This window comes from Oncorhynchus mykiss, chromosome 6, assembly GCF_057628025.1.
Source record: "Oncorhynchus mykiss isolate SJ-2025 chromosome 6, ASM5762802v1, whole genome shotgun sequence".
Lineage (NCBI taxonomy): Eukaryota > Metazoa > Chordata > Actinopteri > Salmoniformes > Salmonidae > Oncorhynchus > Oncorhynchus mykiss.
In genome coordinates, this window is record NC_143027.1 from 44026868 (window position 1) to 44047240 (window position 20373).

General features: G+C 44.0%; 1 protein-coding gene across 1 annotated transcript in view; it reads right to left on the minus strand.

Moving 5' to 3' along the window:
* Positions 1-18386, minus strand: part of LOC110526003 (reticulon-4 receptor) — a 136522-nt gene extending 118136 nt beyond the window's left edge. The window contains exon 1 of the mRNA XM_021606577.3: positions 17616-18386. Coding sequence (XP_021462252.1) covers positions 17616-17637 — 22 coding nt within the window. The 5' untranslated portion in view covers positions 17638-18386. The remainder of the gene's footprint in view (positions 1-17615) is intronic.
* Positions 18387-20373: the final 1987 nt, after the last annotated feature.

The following is a 20373-nucleotide window of genomic DNA, read 5'->3' on the forward strand; positions in this document are numbered from 1 at the left end:
AGAAAGGAAAATACTCAGCCGCTCTTGGATGACAATTGAAGTTCACTTCAAAAGAGCTTCTTTATTGTTGAAACGTTTTGGTATTTAGCCTTCATCAGGGTTGACTTCACTTATACTGCCATTGCACATGGTGGTTGTGTTCTCCTCTAACTGTTGTAGATTATATACTTCCCACTATGCAAAGACATCATATCAACCTCCAATGTTGACAAATATGACTTCAATTTGAAATCAACCAGACCTTGAAAATAGCTGTTGTCGAATTTTGCTGGAAACCAAGGATAAAGGATTGTTGTTGCATTTTAACAAATTAAATCAAAAGGCACATTGATGCAATGCAATTCGTTAGAAAAAACTCTGGAGAAATAAATGTGATAACAATGTGGTAACAATGTTGACTCAACCAATCTAGGATTTTTTAATTGCGTACAGGATTCCCTCTACCGGGCTAAAGTGTTTCCTTCCTCTATCTGTAATTGGGCCTTGGGTTGCGTATAAGCTTAACACCAAAGCATATCTTGTGCTGACTGTAATTGACCCCTGGGAGGTTTATCTTAAACCTCATGGGGAAGAGTTCTGCCAATTTTTTTGGCCTAATGCCAATCACAGGCAATCCAGTTTAGCATGCTGCCCTATCTGGAGAACCTCAATTAGATCATCCTGGGTAGGAGCACACACACGCAACACCTTTTATCAGCACTACTGTATCCACATGGGCAGAGCCTTATCTAGGCATAAATGCAATAAGTGGCCGATTAAGCCTGTCGCATTCTTCCCAGTCAAAATAGTTTGCGCATATATGACCAAAAAAACTATTACGTTTTGTTTGTTTTAGTGTTCGGAACCGAAGTCTACGCCCCTTCGTCAGTGATTGGTCAACAGTACTACTCCTAGTAGGAGTGGAAATTATGGACAGGATTCTTCAATTTAGTGTTTGCTGTCATTCAACAAGAGACGACTAGTTTTCCACTAGTTTTCCACTTTTCCACTGCACCAAACATCTTATTTAGATGTAAAATTGCCTGACTAAGACCACTGCAAAAATATTTTTTTCAGATTTCTTGATTTATCTTGGATAAATTCTGGCTATGTTGTTTCTACAGTGTCTCAACAGTAACATTAATATTGTTATATTGCTGATTTGTTTTTAAGCGAAGGTCTTTTGAGAGAGTATGTGAGGCAGAGATGTTCTCTTCGCATAGCTGAGTTCTGATAGGAGCAAACCAAACCTAGTATGCGGGGGGGAAGTAAGTCGGAGTCTCAACTTACTGTTAGTTAAGATAGTAGAATAAAAAAGTAGTGCATCAGCAGTAGTGCATAGTAGTGCATCAGCAGTCACTGTCAATGTTTTATTGAACCTTTATTTAACTAGGCAAGTCAGTTAAGAACAAATTCTTATTTATAATGACGGCCTACCCCAGCCATACCCTAACCCGAATGACGCTGGGGCAATTGTGCGCCGCCCCATGGGACTCCAAATCACGGCTGGTTGTGAAACAGCCTGGAATCGACCCAGGGTCTGTAATGACACTTCTGTTCAGAGATGCACTGAGATGCACTGCCTTATACTGCATTGTCAGCAAACATTTTCTAGATTAATAACTATCTAAACCTTGTAGTAATGAGGGGCCCTGACCTCGAGGGGGCCCCCCCCCCCCCATTGATTTCTCACTCAGATATCATATGAACATGGCAAAATTGCAGGACATTAGCTTTTAAACTGTATTTGTTTCACAAAACCCCATGGCAAAATGTGTAGAACTGCAGGAACTTAGATAGGATCTTAATTTGAGAATTTAATGCAGAAAATACATTCATATTTCACAGAAAATTTGCACTAACAAAAGGTTATATTAACACTATTGCATTTTTCATGTAGGCTAATTTTGGCCACTTATTAGCTAAAATAACAAGCTAATAACTACCAATCAAGCAACATTATGGACTAAATGTTAAAATCCTGTTGTTGCATGATTATTTTGCTGCGACAATACTGGTCCAATTAAGATCCATGTTTGTAAATGCTTTTGCCCCCCATCCAAATCTCGCTTAGGGCCCCTTAGAAACGTCCCTGCACATGGAACTGCATTGCGTGGAGGGGAAATGTGGAAGGTACTCTTGTTTGTTTTCTCTCTCCGTCTCTCTTGGTGTTACATACCCCTGCACTCTCACTCAGCCCGCTCTCTCTCTCTCTTTTTCCTCTCACTCTATTCTTCATCTTGTCTCTCTCTGTCTTCCTCCTCCTCCCACTCTCGCTCCTTCCCTCTTACTACCTTCTCCTCTCAACCTCATCTTTCATAATATGCACCCTCCAAAGCTTTTAGATGCATGACTAATACATTGGCAGTATGTATTGTCTTCTAATAGGAAACAATTGAGGAGAATTCACTCAAATAGAAGTTGAGCTTGGAAATAATAATTCTCTCACACACACTCTAACTGCCTGCCCCCCTTTCCTGTCTCTCTGCCTTTCCCTCCAGGCTCTCTATTTCTATAACCCCTCTCTCTCTCTTGTCTCTTGCCTCATTCTCCTACCTCTCTCCCAGTACCTCTCAAACACGCCCATTCAGAAATCTATTTTAAATTCCCTTTTAGAATACAGAAGCTGCCATGTCTTAGTGTGAATTTATACCAATATGTTTGATCATACCTATTGCAGTGTATATGCTAATCAAGCTTTGTTTTTCATGTTTCTCTTCCATCATTCTTTCAGCTCTAATATTCCAAACATTCTGCTACCTCATTTTGTCACTTCAAGCAGCCCATTTACAAAAATAGAGCAAATGGCAAATTGTTGCCAAAATATTAGCAGAGTCCTCATTGTTTGGGTTTAAAAGCTCATGAAATTAAATCATTCAGCTCCATATAATGATTCTATCCATTAGTTTGACCTACATTGGCTTTGATTGGCAATTGACAGGAAATAAAAGAAAGAAGCCCCAGAACAGCAGCTACTCCAGGGGAGGTGGTTGGTATTTGATCATATGCTGGCTGAATGAGAAATAGCATTCATTAAACCTGCTTTGGCTGTGACAGTTTAAACACATGACACGACAGTCTATTTGATGAATCCATTCACAGCAAAGGCTTTTGAAGTGTACAATTTACAACTGTACAACTCACTGAGATATCAGCACATTTGGTTGTGTGTCATTAAGCATAATACTAAATCACAACAGAAAGTGAACGATGAACATTTGCTTATAGAGCACTGGGGAGCCATTCCATGTTGCATGCCAATGAAATGGGATACAAATGATTTTACATCAGCTGTGGACATCAAATGGAATACACAAATAGATGTTGGCCGTTTGATTTGGAGTTGTGAAACACAAACACACTATAGGCTACTGTAATCTGATGCTTTCTTACTATAATCCTGTGTTTTTAGGAGTGTACACAACATATTGCGTGAGCAGAGTGGCCTTGACAGGGCTGCTGTGGAGCAGGTAAAGTTCTTTGTTCCCACATCAGTAAGGAATTACCATGGTCCACACACACCAACACAGTTGTGAAGAAGGCACAAGACCTCTTACCCCTCTGGAGGCAAAAAAAAACAATGTGGCATGGGCCCTCGCCACTTTGGTATGGCAACTGCTTGGCATTCCTTCGCAAGGCGCTACAGAGGGTATTATGTACAGCCCGGTACATCACCGGGGCTGAGCTTCCTGTCAACCAGGACCTCAACACCAGGTGGTGTCATAGGTAGGCCCTAAAAATTGTCAAAGACTCCAGCCACTCAAGTCATAGACTGTTGTCTCTGCTACCGCAAGGCAAGCGGTCTGGATGCACCAAGTCTGGAACCAACATGACCCTGAACAGCTTCTACACCTTAGCCATAACACTGCTAAATAGTTACCCGGACAAATAGCTACCCGGCCAAATAGCTACCCGGACAATCTGCATTGACCCTTTTTGCACTAACTCTTTTGACTCATCACATACGCTGCTGCTACTGTTTGTCATTGTGTATGTATTCCTCATGTTATTGCTTTTCTATGTTTCTCTCTGCATTGTTGGGAAGTTACCTTTTCACTGTTACTCTACACCTGTTCTTTACAAAGCATGTGACAAGTAAAATGTGATTTAACACACACACACACACACACACACACACGCACACACACACACACACACACACACACAATATTCATCACATACCAAACTATGCCCTTTACCTTGCTACAAGATCACCAACACAAATCTGGACCACAATTCCCACCCACAATCAGTAGAATCACCCTCCCTGCCAACCCCAGTGACCTCTTGTCACTCGGGTTACAGCCTTAGTCCGTCATTACCATTACATCATTACATGGGGCGGCAGGGTAGCCTAGTGGTTAGAGCGTTGGACTAGTAACCGGAAGGTTGCGAGTTCAAACCCCCGAGCTGACAAGGTACAAATCTGTCGTTCTGCCCCTGAACAGGCAGTTAACCCACTGTTCCCAGGCCGTCATTGAAAATAAGAATTTGTTCTTAACTGACTTGCCTGGTTAAATAAAGGTAAAATAAATAAATAAAAATTACAAAACAAACAGGTCAAATTTGCAGTTTCTCGCAAAAATCGTGTGGCATTTCTGTTTTCACATGTTAACCTTTTCACTTGAGTACCAAATAACGGTCGCTACAGCGAGAGTATTTTATGTGCGTGATGTCAGAATGCCCCTCACTGTTCCAAAATGTGATTGTTAAGCAACCGGATAGTTAAACCGCACAGCCCTATAAAACCAAGGACAGCTGCCTGCTAATAATATATAGGCTGTTTCAACTTGTACATTTCAAATTATTTTTGAACAAGTTTTACTTTCTAACAACAGTTTGAAATGAGGTGTGTTCCGCCTCCTCATTAATTCACATAAGAAGTAGCCCATTTCAATGTTTCGGACAATTTATGTTTGAGGCTTTACTGAGCCGGACAAACTTCTCTCTTCAACGAGAGCCTATGCACTTCCCTAGTGTTTCCCCAGATCAAGTATGAAGACATTTTGCATCTCTAGTCAGAACAAGCCTTGCACTAACTTTCTCCCCCGGCACATTTTCTAGCAGGCGCCCGCATTGCCTTCATTGTTGTGTGTTCCTATCAAAGTAAGTGGCTTAGTGTCTGTCTAACGTGTTGTCGTTTTTACAGTAGCACACAACAAGTATGTACACTACCGGTCAAAAGTTTTATTTGAGATTCTTCAAATAGCCACCCTTTGCCTTGATGACAGCTTTGCACACTTTTGGCATTCTCTCAACCAGCGTCATGAGGTAGTCACCTGGAATGCATTTCAATTAACAGGTGTGCCTTCCTAAAAGTTAATTTGTGGAATTTCTTTCCTTTTTAATGTGATTGAGCCAATCAGTTGTGTTGTGACAAGGTTGGACCAAGTCCATATTATGGCAAGAACAACTCAAATAAGCAAAGAGAAACGACAGTCCATCATTACTTTAAGACATGAAAGTCAGTCAATACGGACAATTTCAAAAACTTTCTTTCAGTGCAGTCGCAAAAACCATCAAGCGCTATGATGAAACTGGCTCTCATGAGGACCGCCACAGGAATGGAAGACCCAGAGTTACCTCTGCTACAGAGGATAAGTTCATTAGAGTTACCAGCCTCTGAAAAAGCAGCCCAAATAGTTACTTCCAAGAGTTCAAGTAACAGACACATCTCAACATGAACTGTTCAGAGGAGACTGTGAATCAGGCCTTCATGGTCGAATTGATGCAAAGAAACCACTAAAGGTCACCAATAAGAATAAGAGATTTCCTTGGGCCAAGAAACACGAGCAATTAGACCGGACATTAGACCGGTGGAAATTTGTCCTTTGGTCTGGAGTCCAAAGTAGAGATTTTTTGTTCCAACAGCCATGTCTTTGTGAGAAGTGGTTTGTGTGAACGGATGATCTCTGCATGTGTATTTCCCACCTTGAAGCATGGAGGAGGAGATGTTATGGTGTGGGGGTGCTTTGCTGGTGACATTGTCAAATGAATGAATGAAGGAACAAATTAATGAATGAATGAATGGTTATTTTTTGAGACAAATTGCCAATTGGCAACCCATCTCTTTTGAGATTAATTGACACATTAACAAACATTACATTAATTCACTATGGTAATTAAATGATCATTCTTGCGCCGTTCTCTGCATTGCGCATCACATAGAGTGAAAAAAATTCAATACATCAATACATCATAAGGTCAATAAGGTTATCCAAACAATAAGTACATCCCAAGAGCAGCACAATAATATACATACATACAGTGGGGAGAACAAGTATTTTATACACTGCCTATTTTGCAGGTTTTCCTACTTAAAAAGCATGTAGAGGTCTGTAATTGTTATCCTAGGTACACTTCAACTGTGAGAGACGGAATCTAAATGTTACGGTGCGTGAATGAGGACCCAAAAGCGAATTAACGTAAACAGAGCTTCTTTAATAACAAAACAAACGTAGGCTCAGATGGACCGGCAGATTCCGACAGGACAGGACAAGGTTGCAGCAAACATGACGATAGTCTGGTTCAGGCATGAACAACACAAACAAGAATCCGACAAAGACAGAAACAAAAACAGAGAGAGATATAGAGGACTAATCAGAGGGAAAAAGGGAACAGGTGGGAAAAGGGGTGACGAGGTAGTTAGGAGGAGACAAGGAACAGCTGGGGGAAAGAGGGGGAGAAAAGGTAACCTAATAACGACCAGCAGAGGGAGACAGGGTGAAGGGAAAGGACAGAAACAAGACACAACATGACAGTACCCCCCCACTCACCGAGCGCCTCCTGGCGCACTCGAGGAGGAAACCTGGCGGCAACGGAGGAAATCCTCGATCAGCGCACGGTCCAGCACGTCCCGAGAGGGAACCCAACTCCTCTCCTCAGGACCGTACCCCTCCCAATCTACTAGGTACTGATGACCACGGCCCCGAGGACGCATGTCCAAAATCCTACGGACCCTGTAGATGGGTGCGCCCTCGACAAGGATGGGGGGGGGGGGGGGGAAGACGAGCGGGGGCGCGAAGAACGGGCTTGATACAGGAGACATGGAAGACCGGGTGGACGCGACGAAGATATCGCGGAAGAAGAAGTCGAACTGCGACAGGATTAATGATCTGAGAAATACGGAACGGACCAATGAACCGCGGGGTCAACTTGCGAGAAGCGGTCTTAAGGGGAAGGTTCTGAGTGGAGAGCCAAACTCTCTGACCGCGACAATATCTAGGACTCTTAGTTCTACGCTTATTAGCAGCCCTCACAGTCTGCGCCCTATAACGGCAAAGTGCAGACCTGACCCTCTTCCAGGTGCGCTCGCAACGTTGGACAAAAGCCTGAGCGGAGGGAACGCTGGACTCGGCGAACTGAGATGAGAACAGCGGAGGCTGGTACCCGAGGCTACTCTGAAAAGGAGATAGCCCGGTCGCAGACGAAGGAAGCGAGTTGTGGGCGTATTCTGCCCAGGGGAGCTGTTCTGACCAAGACGCAGGGTTGCGAAAAGAAAGACTGCGTAAGATGCGACCAATAGTCTGATTGGCCCGTTCTGCTTGACCGTTAGACTGGGGGTGAAAGCCGGAAGAGAGACTGACGGAAGCCCCAATCAAACGGCAAAACTCCCTCCAAAATTGAGACGTGAATTGCGGACCTCTGTCCGAAACGACGTCTGACGGAAGGCCATGAATTCTGAAAACATTCTCGATGATGATTTGTGCCGTCTCTTTAGCAGAAGGAAGCTTAGCAAGGGGAATAAAATGAGCCGCCTTAGAGAACCTGTCGACAACCGTAAGAATAACAGTCTTCCCCGCTGACGAAGGCAGTCCGGTGACAAAATCTAAGGCGATGTGAGACCACGGTCGAGAGGGAATGGGAAGCGGCCTGAGACGGCCGGCAGGAGGGGAGTTACCGGACTTAGTCTGCGCGCAGACCGAACAAGCAGCCACGAAGCAACGCGTGTCATGCTCCCGGGTGGGCCACCAAAAACGCTGGCGAATGGAAGCAAGCGTACCCCGAACGCCAGGGTGGCCGGCTAACTTGGCAGAGTGAGCCCACTGAAGAACGGCCAGACGAGTAGGAACGGGAACGAAAAGAAGGTTCCTAGGACAAGCGCGCGGCGACGGAGTTTGAGTGAGTGCTTGCTTTACCTGCCTCTCAATTCCCCAGACAGTCAACCCGACAACACGCCCCTCAGGGAGAATCCCCTCGGGGTCAGTGGAGGCTACTGAAGAACTGAAGAGACGAGATAAAGCATCAGGCTTGGTGTTCTTAGAGCCCGGACGATAAGAAATCACGAACTCGAAACGAGCGAAAAACAGCGCCCAGCGCGCCTGACGCGCATTAAGTCGTTTGGCAGAACGGATGTACTCAAGGTTCCTATGGTCAGTCCAAACGACAAAAGGAACGGTCGCCCCCTCCAACCACTGTCGCCATTCGCCTAGGGCTAAGCGGATGGCGAGCAGTTCGCGGTTTCCCACATCATAGTTACGTTCCGACGGCGACAGGCGATGAGAAAAATACGCGCAAGGGTGGACCTTGTCGTCAGAGAGGGAGCGCTGAGAAAGAATGGCTCCCACGCCCACCTCTGACGCGTCAACCTCGACAACGAACTGTCTAGTGACGTCAGGAGTAACAAGGATAGGTGCGGATGTAAAACGATTCTTGAGGAGATCAAAAGCTCCCTGGGCGGAAACGGACCACTTAAAGCACGTCTTGACAGAATTAAGGGCTATGAGAGGGGCTGCCACCTGACCGAAATTACGGATGAAACGACGATAGAAGTTCGCGAAGCCGAGAAAGCGCTGCAGCTCGACGCGTGACCTAGGGACGGGCCAATCAATGACAGCTTGGACCTTAGCGGGATCCATCTTAATGCCTTCAGCGGAAATAACAGAACCGAGAAATGTGACGGAGGAGGCATGAAAAGAGCACTTCTCAGCCTTCACAAAAAGACAATTCTCTAAAAGGCGCTGGAGGACACGTCGAACGTGCTGAACATGAATCTGGAGTGACGGTGAAAAAATCAGGATATCGTCAAGGTAAACGAAAACAAAGATGTTCAGCATGTCTCTCAGGACATCATTGACTAATGCCTGAAAGACAGCTGGAGCGTTAGCGAGGCCGAAAGGAAGAACCCGGTATTCAAAGTGCCCTAACGGAGTGTTAAACGCCGTCTTCCACTCGTCCCCCTCCCTGATGCGCACGAGATGGTAAGCGTTACGAAGGTCCAACTTAGTGAAAAACCTGGCTCCCTGCAGGATCTCGAAGGCTGAAGACATAAGAGGAAGCGGATAACGATTCTTTACTGTTATATCATTCAGCCCTCGATAATCTATGCAGGGGCGCAGGGACCCGTCCTTCTTCTTAACAAAAAAAAACCCCGCTCCGGCGGGAGAGGAGGAGGGGACTATGGTACCGGCGGCAAGAGCTACAGACAAATAATCTTCGAGAGCCTTACGTTCGGGAGCCGACAGAGAGTATAGTCTACCCCGGGGGGGAGTGGTTCCCGGAAGGAGATCAATACTACAATCATACGACCGGTGTGGAGGAAGAGAGGTGGCCCTGGACCGACTGAACACTGTGCGCAGATCGTGATATTCCTCCGGCACCCCTGTCAAATCACCAGGCTCCTCCTGTGAAGAAGAGACAGAGGAAACAGGAGGGATAGCAGACATTAAACATTTCACATGACAAGAGACGTTCCAGGAGAGGATAGAATTACTAGACCAATTAATGGAAGGATTATGACAAACTAGCCAGGGATGGCCCAAAACAACAGGTGTAAAAGGTGAACGAAAAATTAAAAAAGAAATGGTTTCGCTATGATTACCAGAAACAGTGAGGGTTAAAGGTAGCGTCTCACGCTGAATCCTGGGGAGAGGACTACCATCCAGGGCGAACAAGGCCGTGGACTCCCTTAACTGTCTGAGAGGAATGTCATGTTCCCGAGCCCAGGTCTCGTCCATAAAACAGCCCTCCGCCCCAGAGTCTATTAAGGCACTGCAGGAAGCTGACGAACCGGTCCAGCGTAGATGGACCGACAAGGTAGTGCAGGATCTTGAAGGAGAGACAGGAGTAGTAGCGCTCACCAGTAGCCCTCCGCTTACTGATGAGCTCTGGCTTTTACTGGACATGAAGTGACAAAATGACCAGCAGAACCGCAATAGAGACAGAGGCGGTTGGTGATTCTCCGTTCCCTCTCCTTAGTCGAGATGCGGATACCTCCCAGCTGCATAGGCTCAGCACCCGAGCCGGCAGAGGAAGATGGTAGTGATGCGGAGAGGGGGGCAACGGAGAACGCGAGCTCCTTTCCACGAGCTCGGTGACGAAGATCAACCCGTCGCTCAATGCGAATAGCGAGTTCAATCAAGGAATCCACGCTGGAAGGAACCTCCCGGGAGAGAATCTCATCCTTTACCTCTGCGCGGAGACCCTCCAGAAAACGAGCGAGCAAAGCCGGCTCGTTCCAGCCACTGGAGGCAGCAAGAGTGCGAAACTCAATAGAGTAGTCTGTTATGGATCGATTACCTTGACATAGGGAAGACAGGACCCTGGAAGCCTCCTCCCCAAAAACAGATCGATCAAAAACCCGTATCATCTCCTCCTTAAAGTCCTGATACTGGTTAGTACACTCAGCCCTTGCCTCCCAGATTGCCGTGCCCCACTCACGAGCCCGTCCAATAAGGAGAGATATGACGTAGGCGACACGAGCAGTGCTCCTGGAGTAAGTGTTGGGCTGGAGAGAAAACACAATATCACACTGGGTGAGGAACGAGCGGCATTCCGTGGGCTCCCCAGAGTAACACGGCGGGTTATTGATTCTGGGCTCCGGAGATTCGAAAGCCCTGGAAGTGGCCGGTGGATCGAGGCGGAGATGGTGAACCTGTTCTGTGAGGTTGGAGACTTGGGTGGCCAGGGTCTCAACGGCATGTCGAGCAGCAGACAATTCCTGCTCGTGTCTGCCTAGCATCGCTCCCTGGATCTCGACGGCTGAGTGGAGAGGATCCGAAGTCGCTGGGTCCATTCTTGGTCGGATTCTTCTGTTACGGTGCGTGAATGAGGACCCAAAAGCGAATTAACGTAAACAGAGCTTCTTTAATAACAAAACAAACGTAGGCTCAGATGGACCGGCAGATTCCGACAGGACAGGACAAGGTTGCAGCAAACATGACGATAGTCTGGTTCAGGCATGAATAACACAAACAAGAATCCGACAAAGACAGAAACAAAAACAGAGAGAGATATAGAGGACTAATCAGAGGGAAAAAGGGAACAGGTGGGAAAAGGGGTGACGAGGTAGTTAGGAGGAGACAAGGAACAGCTGGGGGAAAGAGGGGGAGAAAAGGTAACCTAATAACGACCAGCAGAGGGAGACAGGGTGAAGGGAAAGGACAGAAACAAGACACAACATGACACTAAAACAAAAATCCAGAAAATCACATTGTATGATTTTTAAGTAAAAATGTCATGCAATAAAATGCAAATTAAGTATTTGATCACCTACCAACCAGTAAGAAGCGACCGTCTCTCTTCTCTGTATACATAAATGATGTTGCTCTTGCTGCTGGTGAGTCTCTGATCCACCTCTACGTGGACGACACCATTCTGTATACTTCTGGCCCTTCTTTGGACACTGTGTTAACAACCCTCCAGGCAAGCTTCAATGCCATACAACTCTCCTTCCGTGGCCTCCAATTGCTCTTAAATACAAGTCAAACTAAATGCATGCTCTTCAACCGATCGCTGCCTGCACCTGCCCGCCTGTCCAACATCACTACTCTGGACGGCTCTGACTTAGAATACGTGGACAACTACAAATACCTAGGTGTCTGGTTAGACTGAAAACTCTCCTTCCAGACCCACATCAAACATCTCCAATCCAAAGTTAAATCTAGAATTGGCTTCCTATTTCCCAACAAAGCATCCTTCACTCATGCTGCCAAACATACCCTTGTAAAACTGACCATCCTACCTATCCTCGACTTCGGCGATGTAATTTACAAAATAGCCTCCAATACCCTACTCAACAAATTGGATGCAGTCTATCACAGTGCCATCCGTTTTGTCACCAAAGCCCCATATACTACCCACCATTGCGAACCGTATGCTCTCGTTGGCTAGCCCTCGCTACATACTCGTCGCCAAACCCACTGGCTCCATGTCATCTACAAGACCCTGCTAGGTAAAGTTCCCCCTTATCTCAGCTCGCTGGTCACCATAGCATCACCCACCTGTAGCACGCGCTCCAGCATGTATATCTCTCTGGTCACCCCCAAAACCAATTCTTTCTTTGGCCGCCTCTCCTTCCAGTTCTCTGCTGCCAATGACTGGAACGAACGAACTACAAAAATCTCTGAAACTGGAAACACTTATCTTCCTCACTAGCTTTAAGCACCAGCTGTCAGAGCAGCTCACATATTACTGCACCTGTACATAGCCCACCTATAATTTAGCTAAAACAACTACCTCTTTCCCTACTGTATTTATTTTATTTTGCTCCTTTGCACCCCATTATTTTTATTTCTACTTTGCACATTCTTCCACTGCAAATCTACCATTCCAGTGTTTTACTTGCTATATTGTATATACTTTGCCACCATGGCCTTTTTTGCCTTTACCTCCCTTATCTCACCTCATTTTCTCACACCGTATATAGACTTGTTTCTACTGTATTATTGACTGTATATTTGTTTTACTCCATGTGTAACTGTGTCGTTGTATGTGTCGAACTGCTTTGCTTTATTTTGGCCAGGTCACAATTGTGAATGAGAACTTGTTCTCAACTTGCCTACCTGGTTAAATAAAGGTGAATGAAATAAAAAATAATTTTTTAAGTATTCCGGCTCTCACAGACCTGTTAGTTTGTCTTTAAGAAGCCCTCCTGTTCTCCACTCATTACCTGTATTAACTGCACATGTTTGAACTCGTTACCTGTCCACACACTTAAACAGACTCCAACCTCTCCACAACGGCCAAGACCAGAGAGCTGTGTAAGGACATCAGGGATAAAATTGTAGACCTGCACAAGGCTGGGATGGGCTACAGGACAATAGGCAAGCAGCTTGGTGAGAAGGCAACAACTGTTAGCGCAATTATTAGAAAATGGAAAAAGTTCAAGATGACGTCAATCACCCTCGGTCTGGGGCTCCATGCAAGATCTCACCTCGTGGGGCATCAATGATCATGAGGAAGGTGAGGGATCAGCCCAGAACTACACGGCAGGACCTGGTCAATGACCTGAAGAGAGCTAGGACCACAGTCTCAAAGAAAACCATTGGTAACACACTACGCCGTCATGGATTAAAATCCTGCAGCGCACGCAAAGTCCCCTGCTCAAGCCAGCGCATGTCCAGGCCCGTCTGAAGTTTGCCCATGACCATCTGGATGATCCAGAGGAGGAATGGGAGAAGGTCATGTGGTCTGATGAGACAAAAATAAAGCTTTTTGGTCTAAACTCCACTCGCCGTGTTTGGAGGAAGAAGAAGGATGAGTACAACCCCAAGAAAACCATCCCAACTGTGAAGCATGGAGGTGGAAACATTCTTTGGGGAAGCTTTTCTGCAAAGGGGACAGGACGACTGCACTGTATTGAGGGGAGGGTGGATGGGGCCATGTATCGCGAGATCTTGGCCAACAACCTCCTTCCCTCAGTAAGAGCATTGAAGATGGGTCGTGGCTGGGTCTTCCAGCATGACAACGACCTGAAACACATAGCCAGGGCAACTATGGAGTGGCTCCGTAAGAAGCATCTCAAGGTCCTGGAGTGGCCTAGCCAGTCTCCAGACCTGAACCCAATGAATCTTTGGAGGGAGCTGAAAGTCTGTATTGCCCAACGTCAGCCCCGAAACCTGAAGGATCTGGAGAAGGTCTGTATGGAGGAGTGGGCCAAAATCCCTGCTGCAGTGTGCAAACCTGGTCAAGAATTACAGGAAACGTATGATCTCTGTAATTGCAAACAAAGGTTCTGCTTTTCTGATGTATCAAATACTCATGTCATGCAAGAAAATGCTAATTTAATTACTTAAATATCATACAATGTGATTGTCTAGATTTTTGTTTTAGATTCCGTCTCTCACAGTTGAAGTGTACCTATGATGAAATTCAAAGACCTCTACATGCTTTGTAAGTAGGAGAACCTGCAAAATCAGCAGTGTATCAAATAATTGTTAGTGGAACTATCATTTGTTTTTCAACAGGACAATGACCTAACACCCCCCAGGCTGTGTAAGGGCTATTTGACCAAGAAGGAGAGTGATGGAGTACTGCATCAGATGACCTGGCCTCCAACATAACCAAATTGAGATGGTTTGGGATGTGTCAGACCGTAGAGTGAAGGAAAGCAGCCAACAAGTGCATAGCATATGTGGGAACTCCTTCAAGACTTTTGGAAAAGCATTCCAGGTGAATCTGGTTGAGAGAGTGCCAAGAGTGTGCAAAGCTGTCATCAAGGCAAAGGGTGGCTTTTGGAAGAATCTCAAATATAAAATATATTTTGATTTGTTTAACACTTTGTTTAACACTTGTTTGTTGACATCATTCAATGCTTTCTGGTTGTCACGTAAGCGTCTGTAAGACCAAAGATGTTATAACAAGGGATAGTTCACTCGACTGACTTATGGTGCTTTCAAGACAACTGGGAACTCTGAAAAATATTAGATCAAATCATGACATCAGAGATCTTCATGTCGGCGCTCTAGAAAGAGGAGTTGGATGACCGTTCAAATTATTCTTCCAAGTCAAAGTTCCCAGGTGTCTTGAATGTACTGAAGTCGGAAGTCTGAGATTTCCGAGTTCCCAGTTATTTTGAACGTGGCATCAGATTGTAACTTTGGAACAGCAGGGTTGCCAGCTCAGACCCCCATTTCCAGGGGTATTTATTTTTATTTAGAGTATAAACTTATCCTATGTTTGCCTCCGATTGATAAATCACCCATCATAGTAATATTTCCTGCATCATATCCTCACACGACACCTTCCCCCCATGGACTTGAAAACCCCGGTAAAATGGTTTCATACCTGTTTAGCTTTCGCACTACTGTAACGGTTGTCTCTGACGAGGAGGAGTAGTAGGAAGGATCGGAGGACCAATGCGCAGCGTGGTAAGTGTCCATATTGTTTAATAAGAATAATGAACACTGAACAAAACAATAAACGACAACGTGAAATAACAAAACCGAAACAGTTCCGTGTGGAACAAACACTGACACGGAAAATAATCACCCACCACTCAAAAGTGAAACCAGGCTACCTAAGTATGGTTCTCAATCAGGGACAACGATTGACAGCTGCCTCTGAATGAGAACCATACCAGGCCAAACACAGAAATCCCAAATTATAGAAAAAGGAACATAGACTGCCCACCCCAACTCACGCCCTGACCATACTAAAACAAAGACAAAACAAAGGAACTAAGGTCAGAACGTGACAGGTATGGTTAAGCTAGGCAGTAGGCTTGTATTTGGGTTAATGGTAAACGACTTGTCAAGATATGTGCTCCAGTTCTTTTAATTTTTTCAAATTTAATTTGTATAATTTTTCATTATTGAATATCCGAAACATACCATGTACTTGCAGTGAAGCCGCTCAACAACTACACCATACCAGTCAAACAACAGACTCCCATTCAGAGCGACACACAGAAGCATCCAGGGTCAATGCCCTGCTCAAGGGCACGTTGACGGATCGGCGACCAGGCCAAAAAACGTGAACCTGAACCCTCCAAGATCCCCCCACAGTTCCGCAATAGCTGTCCCTCAACCATTCGAGACCCCCCCCCCCCCCCAGCAGAATAATAATTGAAAAAATAAAATGAATTCCATTCCCCACCCCCAAGAACCCCCCAATGCACCAACAACCAAGAGAATGAACTAAAGAGAAAAAAGAAAAAGACAAGAAAACAGCAAACAACAATGGGTTATGGAATGAGTTTAGCTATGGATGTGTTCCATGTGATGTTTGGATGATGACGTTTTTGCTTGTATGTTTCACAATAAAAGGTGAAATTGAGGAATACATTTGTGAAGACCTTTATTTCCCATCAGTACAAAACATTGTTCAGATGCTTTTCTGACAACATCGCCGTTTAGACGCGTTTGTTGCATCATACGTTCTGTTGCTACTGTTCCAATCACATATTTGTGATCATATGCTGCAGGGACCACTCAACAATGATCACAAATATGTGATTGTATGTGTCAAAGGGTTAACCATATTTTCACATGTATTACATTTTGTTCAGACCACATGTTAAGACCGCCTTTTCACGTGAGGAGAAAAACATGTTTTTACCTCAGATGTGAATTGTGAAACATTCATCATTTCACATGTAAAAAAAAAACTACACATGACAATCTCACTTTCACATGTGGAATTGCATGTTTACATGTGAAAGCGAAAATCAAACGTGCAGTTCCACATGTAAGAAAACTCCACATTTACTCCAATGTTTGTAAACAATGTAAATGCAAATAAACAGTGTATAGCCTTCTTTCTTTTTAAAACTACAATTTTTACATTATGGATGGTCAGTCCTTGCATCCATAGTGTAGTCTATGGATTTGAGAGTGGTTGCAATTTTCCCTATCTTTGGTAATGTTACTCTGGCCTTCGCTTTTACTGCTCTTTTTCCAGTTGAAAGTTTTAGCAGATTCATTCCACCAACATAGCACCCTGCATCTCACTGCTGGTTTGCCTCTGCAACTAAACCGAGTAGGTCTCTGGATGGGTGACCAGATGAAGCGAAGTGGTGTCAATAAGAATGTGAAAAATAAACGTGTAAAAAAAAAAAAATCATGTGAAACTTCAACATGTGGCCAAAAACCAAATGTCTGACTTTCGTGAACGTTTTACATGATTTATTATTAGTTATTTTTTACATCTGAAATTGTTCATTATGTTTTTATTATAAGGGCGGGGCACCAATACACAATCAATCATTGGCAAAGAAGCAGTTACATAGCGATATCATCCGATCGGTCTGAGCATCCAAGCAGACCATCTGCAGACTTCATCAAAGAGCAGCTCCTAATGGCCATGGCAGCAACCGGCCAAAATAGGTGTAGACGAAGTTACGAAATCCCATCGGCACATTGGTATTGCAAGCTTTGTCTAAATATACTAATGCAACTGTCCTTTGGTCAAATAGGCTAATGGTAGAATGTCAGATGTATCATCATTATTGATACCATCAAAGTCACTCGGTGTGAGGTTGTTTGTTACTGCAATGAATTAATGACTATCCATAACAGGAGATATACAAATCAATTGTCCCACTCAAATTTCAACATTATTGATCCTATAGGTGTCAGAGGTAGACGAACAGAGAGCATTATTCTATTTTGCAAATCATTTTTATGTAGGTAAGAGGTATCCTAGATATAATGATAACTTTGCTTTCACAAAGCACTGAGTCAAATTGCATTATGTTTAGTATGCTAGTTTGAAATTCAATAAGAAATATTTAGATTTGCCCAAATGGTCCCCTTCACGTTACCTTCTCAATGTAGCAGAAGCATGCGGAGGCGCATGACCTTGCTCTATTTCAATTGTATTAGTCCATAGCCTAATTTCCAATCATGCACCTGCACCATCCTAGTCAATGAAGCCTATTAACAACTTTCTGGGCGGTTGGTTATCTGTGTACTTACCCTCAACAAGACTGGTCTTCATGATTTATGAATAAATCCAGTAGTTGAATAAATCCAGCAGAGGGAACTCTGTTTCCAGAGACTGTGTATCCGCTCTCGGTTGCAATCGATAGATAATTGCAAATCCAGTTCACTGTGTAGTCACGGACCCCCTAAGCCACGGTTATATTCTAACTTTAGACGGATGTTTTCCTGCTAAAGCCGATAGAAGGCTGGATCAGCGCTCAGTCATTTGGGCCAGTGAGAGCGAAGACAAAAACTAGAGTGTAATATCCAAACTGGGACCTTTCAACCAACACACAACGCACGGGAGCGCAGAGCACCCTTCCAAAAGGACGCACAAACAAGCAACAAAAAAACACACAAATAGCTCAAAGTTCCAGAATTTGGAAAATCAAAAATAGACAGAAAAAAAAAATAATAATCCATGGATACTGTGGTACATATCCTGTCTCAATTCTACCAGGCTGTAATCCGAACGAGGTAGGCCGAAATGAGAAGAAACCGCTGTGTATGGTTGTATATTGGCCGCGCTGCCATGCAAGATACAGTATGCGTTTGCATGGAGCCGTGAAAAAAGAGAGGGCGGGGCGGGAAGAGAGGGGCACTCAATCGAGAGAGAGAGTCCAAAGATGAATGTTTTATGGGTCTGGATCAGGGACTGCACGCTAATGAATGTTTTATAAGATTCGGGTGGTTTGACGTGCTGGGAATCTATTTGGATCAGACATGTTCAGGCAAGCACACACATGCATACGAAAAACCAAAATAAAAAAAATACACTGTGTATGTGAATGGCTTTATGGGATCAGGCTTTACGGTACCAGGCAAAAATAAACTATGGTAGGGATTGAACGCAGTTCTGACTGTCAAACATTCTAGACGGAATGGATCTTGACTCGCCAATAAGAACTGCATTGAGAATGAGCCTTTGACTGAACGTAATTATATAGCCTACATGTAAAAATATAAGCTTTTGTTATTTCAGTAAAAAGTAATACACAATTCTATTATGTTAGAAATCTCCCAAATATTCATCACAGTTTAGCATTTACCAAGTGAACCATCGAGGTCTTATTTTTTAATTGAGATAGTATAGCCTACTGTCAGATACATTTTCGCACTGTCATTAGGTGTACACTACAGTATGCTACATAAAGTGCACAAAAAAAAGCTTCTGGGGATCATGCGAAACGTTTGAGTGGATGCGGCCAACAGCTATTTGATGTAATACAAACTGCAGTTAAAAAGTGATTGAATATTGAGCACAATCGACGCATGGTGTTGAGATTGATTGGACCGAGAGAGTACCAAATCCCTGTGCTGTGTGCAGACAGGCCTACTGAAACCCAAGTGATTTTGATCAGTAAAGACTCACTGTTATTTTTAAGTACCATGCGCCCCCTAGCGGTAGACCGAGTTATAACGTGGTCCTTCACCACAATGGACAACACCAGAGATGCTGTGGTAGATGTTCTCTCTCACCTTGGGGCAACAAACTGGATATAGTGCAATTGAAGCTACCAGATGTCGTAACATACAACAAATATTTAAAAACAACTAATTACTTTTTGGTATATCTTATAAAGGAGACCAAATTCAATAGAAGATACAAGAGAGAATAGCATCTGATTTGCATCTGATTTGAGTCAATCAGACTGAACAATGCACTTCTGATGCCTGTGTTCTAGCATCAGCCATAATGCCAACATATGTGGTCTTAGTTTACTTTTGGCCACAGTACAGGTCGTGGTGTATTTTAAGCTACAGACACTAAAACCAAGAGATTAAAGAATATCATATCTGACAGGTGAGATGATGCAATGATGGATTGCTGAATACAATTTGTGGGTAGACTGTAAACTGGGGGGATAAGCGCAATCACCTTTGCTATTGAATCACACTAACAGAATACCCTGCAGAGCCTTCTATGAAACGCTTTGCAGTACAGGCCAGATAGGTTGGCAGTTGGCATGGGTAACATTACTTTTGTAACCTGGAAGAGCAAAGGTCACCCATTGTACGGAAGCATTGAGAGACTTAAACCTCAGTTAACACCTGGCTGGGGTTCAAGACATACCCATATTACAGTTTTAACACTGTAGCTCTTTTTCCCATGGTCAAATAAAATCACAGAATGGCATCGGGTAGCTCGTGTAGCCACCATGTAGTCTCACCGCACATATACAGTACCTTCAGAAAGTATTCACACCCCTTGACTTTTTCCACATGTTGTTGTGTTAGAGCCTGCATTTAAAATGTATTAAATGGAGATGTTGTGTCACTGATCTACACATAATACCCCATAATGTCAAAGAGGAATTATGTTTAAATGGTGATTTTAAAACAGTTACAGAGTTTAATGGCTGTGTTAAGAGATAACTGAGGATGGATCAACAACATTGTATTTACTTCACAATACTAACATAAACAACAAAGTGAAAAGAAGGAAGCCTGTACAGAGTAAAACATACTCAAAACATGCATCCTGTTTGCATTAAGGGATTAAAGTAATGCTGCAAAAAATGTGGGAAAGAAATTTACTTTTTGTCCTGAATACAAAGTGTTTCATTTGGAACTAATCCTTTACAACACATCACTGAGTACCACTCTTCACATGTTCAAACATAGTGGTGACTACATCATGTTATGGGTATGCTTGTCAAAATCCTAGAGGAAAACATTGTTCAGTCTACTTTCCAACAGACACTGGGAGACAAATGTACCTTTCAGCAGGACAATTACCAAAAACATAATG